This window comes from Takifugu flavidus, chromosome 1 (assembly GCF_003711565.1).
Source record: "Takifugu flavidus isolate HTHZ2018 chromosome 1, ASM371156v2, whole genome shotgun sequence".
Lineage (NCBI taxonomy): Eukaryota > Metazoa > Chordata > Actinopteri > Tetraodontiformes > Tetraodontidae > Takifugu > Takifugu flavidus.
Window position 1 is genome coordinate 25,793,997 of NC_079520.1, and position 13,649 is coordinate 25,807,645.

Consider the following 13,649-nt stretch of genomic DNA (forward strand, 5'->3'; position numbering starts at 1 on the left):
TCATTGTAAACGGGACATCAGGGGGGTTGATGATCACATTTGCATGAAGAATGGGATCTGGCCACCTGGGAAAACAATGGAAAAGAAGAACTCTACCAACACCAAATGGGACTGGAGGAAGAGGACGAGGCCATCCCAGCAGGGGATCTGGATTGGATTACATGAACATTGTGAATTTGCATGTGTGTGACTATAAAGGACTGGGCCAAGGGATAGTTAGGTTGTCAGACTTCGTGCCCTGACAATTAACTCTGTTGTTGCTAGGGTTATGAACTGGCCCGGAGCTCTGTAATATTTGTATCTCGAATTGGTTCTATTGTCAAATACATTTTGAAATTGGCATTTTTCTTCTTGAAGTCTTCATTCAAAGAACACGCGGATTAGCAGTTACAATACGGGAGGTATTGCGATCCAACAGTCTAAAATGACCCATGTCCATTTCCCATGTTATTTCATGTATGGCTGAATGTTTCTATGCTGAATGTTTCTAATCTATGTATTTCATCATTTATTCATCCAACTATTCAGTAAATTTTAATTGTTTTATTCAGCACAAATCATCATATTAAGTGTTCTCTCCTTCCTTTATGAATAAGCATAGCTATTGTCAGTCTTCATGAAGTTTTCACACAGTAAATATAACTGATAAGGTTTAAGTTACCTTGAGAAAAAGTACATTACTTGTCAGAGAGGAAAATATATTCAATACACTACTATTAGCTATATTGTGTTCTAGCATATTATATTGTAGCTAGCAATCTATCTTAGCTAGGACACCAAAATAAAGCTAAACTAGTGCGACAGTTGACAGATCCTGTCACTAGAAAATAAACCCTTGCTGCCCCACTATCAAGCTTGTCTCTGTATACTGATGGTAATATGTTGTGCATTTGCTTTTCTATATTCAGATCATGGCTGTTCATAGATTCACTGCTGAAATGGTTGTGGGGATGCTGCAGAAGGGACTAGATCAGGAAGATGAGGATGGAATTGGTCCTGATTCTGAGTCTGAAATCTCATGATGATAATGACCCAGCCTATGTGCCTCAGGGTCAAGCTGGAGTTATGGGTGTGTCTCTCCTGAATGAAGAAGACTCTTCTGATGACAGAGAGGGCTCATCTGATGAGTCTTCTGAAGAGGAAATTCAGACCCAGTCAAATAGATTTAGTAAAAAAGGGTCTTACTGTAATGACAATCCCCCCACTCACAGCAGAATAAGAAGCCATAACATTCTTCCCTGAAGTTGCTGCTGATTTAGATTTGCACTAATAAAGGCAGCAGTCACGGTTTGCTAAATGTCACGGTGCCGCTCTGCATCCCGATAGGCCTTGTTACAGTTGTCTTGTCCATTAGACTTGTCTGATTGGACGTGTTAAATTGGAATTTATTGCTTATGGTTATGGGGAGAAGCAACAGCGCCCCTCTGGTGGCTCCTGCGCACTGCAGCTTCCACCACACGTCTAAAACAAGCAAAATACACACACACATATGTTTTAATGTTTAAAACTGTTTTACATTTTAAATTCTCAGATACGATGCAGTCAATTGATACAGAGAAATTCTACAGGAAGTGCAGGAAGGGTACATGTGCAGACCGGGAACTTAGCGCAGCAGTGTAACAATAGTAATGAATTTGCCTTCATTGGTCATTTTAAACACATCAAACGATGCTACCATCACAGGTCTATGTTGATGTGTGCGAGCAGAGTAGAAACAGAATACTGACTAAACTTTTGCGCCGCCAGCAGAGGGAGATATTTCACTTCTGTTGCTGAGACTGACACACGTTTGGTCCTGTCCCTCTCTGAGCTTCCACAGCTCCAGCAGACCACAGCGTAGAAGATCACCGATGCCACCACAGAGTCATAAAAAGTCCTAAGCAGTGTCCTGCACCTCAGACTCCTCAGTCTCCTCAGCAGATGAAGACGACTTTGGCCCTTCTTGTACAGGGCGTCTGTGTTATGAGAAAATAGATGTTAATAGAAAAATAGATGTTAATAGAAAAAAATGTTAATAGAAAAAAATTATGTATTCATTTTATAAATTAAAAATGCAACATGCTGGTTCATGGTGGAATATTATTAATTTTTGGATTCGTGCAACATTTGTTAGTCTATTTCCTTCATTTAAAAAAACAACAACTCGCAGTTATAATGGACTCTTCATAGATTTTGGGTGGATTTCTGGTCCGAGTTTCTGTGAAATCACGTGGTTTCAAGTTCACGGTGCGCAGCTTCCTGCCAGCCTCCTTAAAAGCATCCCTCCACCCCCCTCCTCTCACTCCTCTTCAGCTCTCTCCGTCAAACAGCAGGTAAGAATCCTTTACCAATATTCAGAGGCTCTTCAGGAATTAAGAACCGATCAGACGTTGAATTCTGCAATCGTTGAAATAGATCCGATATATTAGTTATATTTGTAAAGGATCTGGTGTTTTCTCGTATATATCCCACTTTGGACCAGTTCCCGAAGCAAAAGTCGGATCATATTCGGCATGTCAGACAAAGTTAATGTGTTAGAAGCAGTGAAGTCAGCGGACGCTCCAATTCACTTGCTCTGAGTATACGAGGCATTACGGTAAATGCTGAGCAGGCGCCTTTCTCTTGCATTTATTTCGTCCAGTAAATGTGAAACTCTTCATGGTTCATTAATCGGAGCAGTGAATATGTTTAACAAAGTGAAAAAATGTCGATATTGTCATAATGTTTGATAATGTGTCTGATATCAGTCATTCATAAGTGGTTCAAATCAGCATTTGGATAACTGTTTCTTATTGATCACTATAACTGCTGGCAGCTGATTCCTGTGTGTCGGGTAAAGGTAAGTTCCAGCTGCTGGTGAGGGGCAGAAAGGTGGGAGGTCACTCCTGGGAACCAAGGCCCCTCCCCTAACTGTCCATCAACCTGCCACCAGTTCCAGTGAGTCAAAGGAAACATGCGGTAATCTGAATAACTTCTATTTTCCTCAGATTCGAGGACTCTGAAGAAGACAGCATCGCCATGGCTACTGAGTAAGCACCGATAGCTCGACTACCTATCTAATTTACATAGACTGCATATTTATGGCAGGAAGAAGCTTTTATTAAAGTGTGGCACACCCCTACCGTGGCCTAGACCATTTCACTGAGCACCTGCATGAAAAACCTGCAACTTTAGTCATAGTGAACATTTTAGAAACAAGTTACAGAGTCTTTCAGATATAAACGCACAGCAGGAACTAAACGTAGCAGCAACATAAAGGCATTGGTTAAGCTAGAAAATAAAGCTCAAGATAGAATAAAATAAAACAAGATAAACTGAAATAAAACCAATCAACAGCAACAGAACATCTGACCCGGTAGGTGTGAACCTGTTACCAGGAGGGTACTTTAAAAAAAAGCTGCTTGAATTAATGGAAAACGATGTGATTGACTGCGGCTCAGGTAGAGAGCTACAGACCAGAACCTGGAGACTGAGATCACTGGGTCAGGCACCAAAGATTCTGAAGGGAAACAACACTTGGGGCTCATTACCTTCTGGGCCTGCTTCCCCATTTCTTCTGCATATTCTTCTCCATCATTTTGCTCAGAACTCATTTCCAGTGTTCCAGAAGATGAGCTCGTGTTCTCCAGGATACTTCTGGGGCTACAGAATACAGGCACCGTTCAGCGAGCGTTCACATTTTTGGTCAGCAGTAATGTCCCAGTATGAAATGTGTGTGAGACTGTAAATTATGTTCTGAAAAAACAAATTCACGCAGATTGAACGACTTCTTCAATGTGTCAAACACTCAGCCCGGCTCACAAAGGTTGAAGCTTGTTTAAGGTGCAAAACTGTCTGAGTCAGCTGAGTCTTCTTCCTCTGCAGGAACAGTGAGACCTTCCTGAGTTCCATCATAAAGAAGAGTCAGCTGATCCAGTCGGGATCTCCTAAAATCTACCAGCTGAACGCGGTGACGAAGATCACCGAAGGCCTGAAAACAGTGACTGTCGGCACCAAAAAGGTGAACAGGCTGAACAAAACCATCCTGCTTCTGGGTGAGACAGGAACAGGGAAGTCCGCTCTGATCAACCTCCTGGTCAACTACGCCATGGGAGTGAAGTGGGAGGACGAAGTCTGGTTCAAGATCGTAGAGGAGGAGACAACGAGGCAGTCCAAGAGTCAGACGTCAGACGTGATCATGTACCAGATCTTTGGGTTCGGGGGGAAAACGCTTCCTGTCTCTCTGACCCTCGTCGATACTCCCAGGTACGGAGACAACAGAGATGACACAAATGATGACAGCATTGCGGAGAGACTGCTGAAGTGGTTCACCTCTCATGGTGGAGTTCACAAGGTCGATGCAGTGGGTCTGGTGCTGAAGGCCAGCGATAATCGACTGAGTGACCGACTCAGGTACGTCTTTGATTCAGTGGCGTCTCTGTTCGGAGCAAACATGGAGAAGAACATATTCGCCCTACTGACGCACTCAGACGGCGGGCCGCCCGATAACGCCCTGACCGCTCTCGCAGACGCACAAATCAAGTATGCAAAAGATGAGCAGGGCGATCCCGTTTACTTTGTGTTCAATAACCGTCAGAGCGATCAGAGAACGGGACGATATACGGAGGCTCTGAAGAATGCTTGGGACTTTTCTGAGGATGAAATGAAGCGGTTCATGGAGGTCCTGAACGTCACAGAAGCTCAGACACTGAGGACAACCGTGGAGGTTATAAATCAGCTAAATCAGCTGAAGGAGTGCATCATTAACATTCAAGATAAACTCAAGTTCATCGAGCTTAAAAAGACACAGATTGATCAGGAGAAAGCGTTATACATCAAATGCGAAGAAAAGATGAAGGCGAATGAGAACTATGAAGAAGATGTGGACGAGCCCTACAAAGACAAAGTACCCATTGAGGGTGGACGCTGGTGGTTCTATTGGGTAAAGGGGGCTACGTCATGCCCGCGGTGTGAGGAGACGTGTCACTATAAATGCGAATGCACCTTCCTAAATGGTTATTATTGTCCGATCTTTGATGGTCGTGACCACTGCACAGTCTGCACCAATAAGTGTGAAAGAGAGCATCACGTGAAGGAGGAGTGGATCTACGTGCCCAAGACAAGGAAGGTCAGAAAGACCTATGAAGACATCAAAAAAAAAGTACCTGGAGGGCCTGGAGGGAATGGAGAAACATTCGAGTACTTTGGAGCAGATGCAGCAGGAAATGGAGAAACTTCTGGAACAGGAACACGAGGGGCTGGAGAAAAGCTTGCAGCATATCACCAGGCTGGAGAGCATCGCCCTGAACGTTTAATCCATTTTCACCTTAAACACCTGGACTTCCTGATTGAGAGCATGCAGGATGAAAGGTTTGCAGAGAAGGTCAGGAAGCTGAAGGAAATGAAACAACGCATGGAAGGTAAAAACCTCAGAAAAGCCCTGAACTACGCTGCAACAGCAGGAGGGGATAAAAAGAAGCAGAAATGATGTTAATTTCATCAAGAGCAAGGCTGGACAAAAGCTGAGCAACCCAGACCCTGCAGAGCTTCAGTGATGTTGTCTTAATGCTTATTCTGTGAATGCTACGCAACGGGACATTTGACCTTTAACCTTTTCAAACAAATCCTTCTATTTTGTTTCAATGTGGTTCTTTTTTTCTCCTCCCAGCTGAAAGCTGATGTGTTGACAGCATGTTCATGTATTAACCCTTTAATGCACAACATGGGTCTAAAGTGACCCGACTGAGTTTTTATTTGCTTTATCTTTGCAATTAATTAATTTTATTATTCAGCATTCCAGGTATTCCTCAATTAACTTGTTTTTGATCAGAATTAATCCTTCTTGTATGTTTTTCTTTTTTACATTTTGAATAAAAACACTTTTTATATCACTACCCCTCTAATGCACAACATGGGTCTAAAATGACCCATATCCATTTCCCATGTTATTTCATGTATGGCTGAATGTTTCTATGCTGAATGTTTCTAATCTATGTATTTCATCATTTATTCATCCAACTATTCAGTAAATTTTAATTGTTTTATTCAGCACAAATCATCATATTCAGTGTTCTCTCCTTCCTTTATGAATAAGCATAGCTATTGTCAGTCTTCATGAAGTTTTCACACAGTAAATATAACTGATAAGGTTTAAGTTACCTTGAGAAAAAGTACATTACTTGTCAGAGAGGAAAATATATTCAATACACTACTATTAGCTATATTGTGTTAGCATATTATTGTAGCTAGCAATCTATCTTAGCTAGGACACCAAAATAAAGCTAAACTAGTGCGACAGTTGACAGATCCTGTCACTAGAAATGCCTCAAGATCATAATAAACCCTTGCTGCCCCACTATCAGGCTTGTCTCTGTACTGATGATATGTTGTGCATTTGCTTTTCTATATTCAGATCATGGCTGTTCATAGATTCACTGCTGAAATGGTTGTGGGGATGCTGCAGAAGGGACTAGATCAGGAAGATGAGGATGGAATTGGTCCTGATTCTGAGTCTGAAATCTCAGATGATGATAATGACCCAGCCTATGTGCCTCAGGGTCAAGCTGGAGTTATGGGTGTGTCTCTCCTGAATGAAGAAGACTCTTCTGATGACAAAGAGGGCTCATCTGATGAGTCTTCTGAAGAGGAAATTCAGACCCAGTCAAATAGATTTAGTAAAAAAGGGTCTTACTGTAATGACAATCCCCCCACTCACAGCAGAATAAGAAGCCATAACATTCTGAGGAGCTGCCCAGGACCTACACCTGGATAAATTCATCAGTGACAAGATCATTGAGGAGGTTCTATGATGCACCAACTTAGAGGGACACAGAGCAGCCGCAGCAAAAGGGAAAGAGTGGGAGAGCATCGACAAGGACAAGAACATTCTACAGAATGTTCATGTTTAAGTATGACAAATAAACACATTTCAAATATAAAATGTATGATTATTTGGCCCAAAGCATTGCTAAAATGATTATTTGAAGCAAATTATTGTTACAGTTTGAAGTAATTTAATTCAAAATCACACTTGGATAAATGGGTCATTTTTGATCCATGTGGTGTAGTAATCCAAAATCTATTTTTATTCCTAAAATAATAAACAGACAATGGAAGCATTGACCTTGTACGAATCAAAAACAAGATATTAAAATTATAATTGGGACATTTAATAATAAAATAAATTGATTTTAAAAAATACAGCAAAGAAACACTCACCCAGCCTGAAAACACATAGAAAATGAATGCGGGTCATTTTTGACCCATGTTGTGCATCAAAGGTTAATAAAACTTTTTTTTTTTAATTTGGTGGTTTTTTTTTACTCCCAATATACTCTGCAACACATGAAATCTCTTAAAAGGTGCAATTCCTAAATCAGCTGTACGTTAGATCATTTGACTGGCGTCATGCTTCCAGACGGGGGCGCTAAAGATCCAAGGTCATCTTTACAATGCTGTTTTGACAGCAGCTACGAGATTAACATTGAATAAAGCCAAATAAAACCATCTGAGTATCATTTCACAACAATCACGTTATCACGCTTCCTGTGAAGGTTTGTTACGGTGCAGCTTCGCTTCTGCATCATCTAGGTGCTAAAAAGTCTTTTTTTCCGCAGAATTATTTAGTGTGGCCATTAAACATCCTTCTATTAATGCTCACAGAGCCATTCCCACCGGGTCCACCCTGGACACGGGAGGAAAATGATGAAGCTCAGTGGTATGCACACGGCCTCAGTGGGGCTAATCATTCACACTGGGTTTTATTTTATATCACTGCTATGCAAATGACACCCAGCTGTGCCTGTGATTAACCCTTAGCCTCGAGCGTGTGGCGATCTAAAGGCTTTGAACATTTACTGCGATTAAAATACTGTTTTTTTAAGCGAAGAGGAAAATAGCCCACAGTTCACTCATTTTATTCATTTACTTTACCACAAAATGTGAATTACCTTACTCTAGTGACCAAACAAATTTCAGTTTTTGTAAAATCTCTTGGAATTTTTGCCTTCCCTTTGGTCTCATTTGGTTTTTGTTAAATCAGTTAATTTCGCTCCTGTCATATTGATTAAATAAAATGTGGCGCCCTCTAGTGTTTAACACGGAACTAAACGGTCGAATTCGGTTTGGTTTTAATATTTAAAGAACAATTGCACACAATATTTTCTAAATATGATTTTTTTAGTATAGCTTAACAGAATAATACACTCATTGAGTTATGTTAAATAATGTCTCTTCATGAAGGAACAGAGTCAATAGACACATCGACAATAATGACATGCGGTGTTTTTTTTTCACTTAGTAAAATGAAGTCAAAATAAATATTTTACTGTCTGAATCTTTAAAAAAATAGGAAATCACATCCTGGCAGTTTGTGTTCTGCTTAGGGTTAGAATTAAAGTGCACCTGACTGACCATAGCCTCCTCTGGTCCTTTGTGTTGTTACCACGGTGACCTAATGCCCTTATCTCAAACTGTCTTGAAACACTGTTGCCATGGAGATTTCACCCATCTGTCGAAATACTAGAAGCTCCTTGCCTTCACCTGCCTGGTCAATTTGGAGGAAGAATTCATAGGTTTTGAAATTTAATCTTGGCAGATAAAACTGGTCATTATTATCACCGATCGGTCTTCTTTAAGAGACTGAGCTCCATCTTTAAGTAGGTCTTCAGGTTTTCATCCAGGACGTTCTCTTCAATAGCAGCAAGGGCCCGGTCCCCCCCATCGTGGTAATACGCCAGCAGATGCTCCGCGTGTTCGATCCACACACAGTTATGACAGCCGCTCATGCAGCAGTGAGCGGGAGCAGGTGGTGGCCCCTGGTCAGGAGACCAAGCGGAGGCTCCGGGTCCTGGATCGGCTTCAGAGCACTTGGGAGGAGTGGAGGGAGCAGGAGAAACTGGACCATCAGAGAAGCAGCAGGTCGAAACCTTGTGTGGGCTTTTCCTCCACAGCCAGAGAGGGCGAGGGCTCATGTGAACCATCTGAAAAATCACAGATCTGTAATCAAAGTCCAGGAAGTAATCTGTGATCATCTGCAGACCCTCATTTCAATCACCTGTCTTTACCTTTTACCGACAATTATCTGACATTCTCAGACAGAAATAAATAAGCAATAGCAGAATTTTGTGTGTCTGTGGAGATAAAAGCCAAAAGACGTAGTTTTTAATAACAGTATTTGCCTAATCTGAAGTAAAGCAAAGATAAACGTAAACAAATTCAAAAGATTAAGATCAAAATCGAAGTGGACGTTTGACGTTAGCTCCCTGCCCTTCATGCTAAGGGTCGTTAGCTCAGTCACCCACCTTTTGTAAAGACACCGACTGTCTAATCGCAGAAATACTCAACATGGTCGGAAGATTCACAACATTTTTTAATGTATCAGTGTTATTGTTCCTCTTTTAACTGTCAAACAACATTTTATCCGCGTAGTTTGAGCATTTGCTAAAGAGTCGGATTTTTACATCACTTCCTTGTTTTCCCGGTATGTGGCCTCGTGACGATGGTTACAAAAGTTGATTGGCTTCCGGAACATTATCTGGCCAATCAGATCGTAGATTCTAAATTTAAACCAATGAAAGGTCTCGGACAGTTATGGGCGGTTCCACTAACAGCGGGATTCACTTTTGGTTAGTGTCCAGCAGGTGGCAGTATTTTACATATTTCCTGAAAGATAATATCAACATACATATTAAGTCTTTTATATCATTAAAATCTGAAAAAATACCACTTTTACATACTGCGTATGTATTTATATGTGCCGCTGCAATAATTGCTAAATTTACTGTATGTATTTTATTTGACCAAATGAGGGAACCATTAAGAAGGCCAACATGTTTTTCCATTAAGTTCCTCCATCAACACAATAATGACAGTGGAAGTTGTGTATCATAGCAACCAGACCCAGGGCTGTTACCAGTAATTGAATATTTTCAGCAAGGCATCCAGCGGCGAAAATTTCCATCTGTAATGAGTTCATTTGAGCACTGACCCTCAGCAATAATGATGTTGAATATACTGGAGTAGTTTTATTAATATACTGCTCTGAAACATTCGAGACAGTGATGTAGAACCCGCATTATCCAGAATTCCCACGCCTGTACAAGCTAGACTCAGATTTATTGTTGTTTAAATGATGTAAGCCAAACCTTTTATTGAAGGCTGAATAATAAATCTTACTTCCCGTGGTGCCTTCAGGCACTGACACTTTTATGTCACCTGTCCCGATTATTACGGCTATAATGAAGCAGATTTGTGAAATCATACATCCTAAACATGAAATTGTGGTTTCCAGTTTCTTAACTCTTTAAAATCAGCTGACGCGTGAGTGCGTGATCAGTTTCTGGAAGAGAGGGAGCGATTATGTGGTCCCCACAGACCTGAATGTTTGCAAGTTGTGTCCATGGCAACGTGTTGTGAAAACACAGCAGCCGCTCGGCCTGGCACGAGATACCTGGTGTGTGGTGAGGCATGTTATCTCACCAGAGGCCCCCAATCACCACACCCTGCACTCTGCCATGCTTTGCACAAAGCTTGATTCAGATGAAAATAGACACAGAGTTAAAAGGCGGCTGAGATGATACTGAAAACTCAGATCTGAAGAGCAGCGGACTGTGTACACAGTTTAATAAAAGGACGTGTTTGTCTACTGATCACATGAAGGCTTTTTTTTTTTTCATGGATGCTGTGTCCTCTGACTGAGTGAATGTTTTTGTGGTCACTGTGAAAAGAATAGAAACTGTTGTGTAGCAACAAAAGAAGATGTGTCTTCAAGATAAAGTTGGCTTTGAAAATGGACATAGAAAGAGTAATTGTGTTATCTGTAAAACATTAGAACCTAAATCTGACAGAACAGCAGCTCGACAACAGCCCAGCAGCTCATCGTCCGGCCTGCTGACCGCTCTTGTCGTTCAGTGGGGGATATTTATAGGTCCCGTCTAAGACGATCAGACAGTTTTGGTTTCAGGTTGTGTTCACCAGTTCAGAGAAGCTCTGAAGGATTTCGGCTATGTGAGGCCCACCAGACTTCAGCCCCACCCGACACCGTGTCAGTTCTGTCAGCACCTTTTGGCTTTTTCTTTGACAATACTCGAGGGGTTGAGATTTTTTTTATTTGTTTCTTTTGGAGAACACCCTGACTACAGAACAAATGACAAGTTCTGATGACTACAAAGAGCTCTGAATGCTCATTAATGCTCTACATTGTTTATACTTTTTATTTATTTGTACTGTAGTTTGTGCATGGTGTAGTGCCACGAATATACACAAGGGGCAGTGTTGCCAAAAGTGCAAGTAAGCGACAAAGTTTTGGTGCGATGAAGACAATGACACACTACTCAGATTACTCAGATCCCATTTTTGGGAGCCTAAATGGGTCCTATTCTATATTTGGAGTCTTGATGAAGGGATGAAAATATTCACTAATCAATAAAATTTCAAAAATATATACTGAAAAATGTAAAAACTGGTAAAAAGGCTAACTTATTATTAAGAACTGCGAATTAAACATGATCAGGTTAATAGTAGTTAGTAATGAGCATTTTAAGCTACAAGGCTGTTGGCTGACTACAGTTTCTGAGTTTAGCATCTGGGGATTTATTTCTTACTTTCAACTTGAATTTGTCTCCTCGAGCTAATCTGTGTTGCATTTCCCTTCGATCTAACAACCACGAGCTCTCGGAATTCTCTGTCAGCTCTGATTAAGAATCTGTTGCAGCAGCAGACAGTGTTTAGCTAGCAGGATTCAAGCTTTGTTAGCGGCAACAAAGCGGTCAGTGGTCAGAAGTGGTCAACAGTTGAATTGAACAAATCTAATTCTAATCCAATCAGCTGGCTGTAGAGCAGCAGGCTGCAGGCTGATGAGGCTATAGGGAATATCTAAATTTGAGAGTGGCTTCTGTTTGAATTTGAGGGTTGTGCACTGTAGAGGACCAACGCAGCCCCTCTGTGGCTGCATGTGAAGGATTAATGTGGCTGATAATCCTGCTCGGCAGACACAAAAGCTCCTGCATTGTACAGGGATCAGCTGCGGCGCTGCATTTGGGAATGGTTAGCCAGGAATGCCACCCAAACAAGGGCAGGAAAATGGAATTTCAGTTTGTGTTGAATGTAGAACTTCTGTTCTGGGAGACCTGCAGAGGCCTGGTCATCTGGATTCCGCGGTTCTGCCTGTAAATTCTTTGAAACTGTTCACAGAGAGAGTTTTGGTGCTCAGGTGTCCTTCATCAAGGTCTTGGTGGTGGACTCACAGCGCCATCTTTGTCTGGAGCGTACAAAGAGTGCACTGTTTGGTTACCCAGCGTGGACGATGACCAAGAAACAAAATGATGAAGGTGATTCTGACAGTTCGAGGCTGTGAGGACTCGAGCTTTGGGTCAAAGGTGAGACCTGCTGATCACATGGCTCACCTGAAAAACTGCTCATTCTAATCACAGGATGTCAAATTCAGGATACAAAAAAGCACATCTGGTTGTAAAAGAGCCACATTGACTCTTTGTGGGACGCAAAAGTCACATCAGTCAAACTGTAATGTTCTTAAATTACACATCAAATCACTCAGTGTAAATATGTAGGTTGTTTAAGCTGCAATTGTACTTTTAAAAAACAGTAGAATACATTTGTTATAGAATACTACTTCTATAAGTCTACATTTTAAACTGTAAAAGCTTCAAAAACATTAATTACGAGTCACCAACTTCTGACTTTAGCAATAAAATGAATTTCATATGATCTCAAGACACTAAATCCCCTGTCGGCTCCTCCTGTGGAGCAGTTTGTATTTAGGAAAGCAGGCGACAGGTCAGCTGGACCCGACTCTGGTGTGTTTACAGGGTTCTGTAGCGTTGTAACCAACAGCCGTCCATCTGTTTGCTCTGCGTTCACTTCAGGTCGGCTGCTGGTAAATCATTCTTCAGTTTCCTGGCGAGGTCACATGAAGGTCTGAGCAACAGCACGCGTGTTCACAGCGCCTACCTGGACCCACCAGGGGTCCTGGACCTCAGGGCCCGGGGCCTCAAACGCCTTCACGGCTCCAACAAGCAGAAGGTTGTGAGCGAGCTCCTGGGGCAGCGCTTGTCTTCGGGGTTCTGGGTTTCTGTCCAGAAAGGTGTGTGGACATCAATACGTCACCCTTCAAATAAAATGATAAAGTGCCTTAAATAACAAAGCAGGGATTTTCCTTCTGGCTTTGATCTTTTCTATATATTTTCTTTACATTAAGATTTTCCTCATACTGAATTTTATTTGCAGCTGAAGTGCTGTGGCCTCTCTCTGACCCCTGCGACCTTCATCGAAGCGGAGCTTCTGTTTGCTCTGATGCCTTTTTACCAGACGTGGAGACGACCACGTCCTCGTGTCTTATCTGTCGTGCGGCAGCGAAACCGGCAGACGTGACCTCGCCCGCCAACTCAGGAGACACGGAGGTTATCAGGACGCAGCAGCCGGATCGCCTGTAAATCACAGCCCATCTGCTGCCTCTCATTAAAGGCGTGTGCGTGGGCGAGCACGTGTGTGTGTGTGTGTGACTGCAGGGTAAAGATCCAAACACAGTTAACTGACATGATAGAACAGACGTGTTTTACCCACGATATCGGAGCGATTCGGATGGCACGCTATCAAAAGCAGCTCCTGATAATCAGCTCTTATCTCTCCTCATTATATTATGGGGGAGATGACGCACACACACACAGACACAC

The 13,649-nt window shown here is 42.0% G+C and overlaps 1 protein-coding gene across 4 annotated transcripts; it reads left to right on the plus strand.

Moving 5' to 3' along the window:
- The first annotated feature begins 1,377 nt into the window (after positions 1-1,377).
- Positions 1,378-6,019, plus strand: LOC130523554 (uncharacterized). 4 transcript variants are annotated; one of them, XM_057028890.1, is made up of 4 exons: positions 1,378-1,957; positions 2,150-2,312; positions 2,967-3,008; positions 3,844-6,019. In XM_057028890.1, the coding sequence occupies exons 3-4, from the start codon at positions 2,998-3,000 to the stop codon at positions 5,444-5,446; spliced, it is 1,614 nt and encodes a 537-aa protein (XP_056884870.1). In that variant the 5' UTR covers positions 1,378-1,957; positions 2,150-2,312; positions 2,967-2,997; the 3' UTR covers positions 5,447-6,019. The 4 variants fall into 4 exon arrangements, with proteins under 4 accessions (XP_056884870.1, XP_056884881.1, XP_056884859.1 ...); XM_057028901.1 differs by lacking the exons at positions 1,378-1,957; positions 2,150-2,312 and adding an exon at positions 2,319-2,818; XM_057028879.1 differs by lacking the exons at positions 1,378-1,957; positions 2,150-2,312 and having other exon boundaries at positions 2,319-3,008.
- The last annotated feature ends 7,630 nt before the right edge of the window (positions 6,020-13,649 follow it).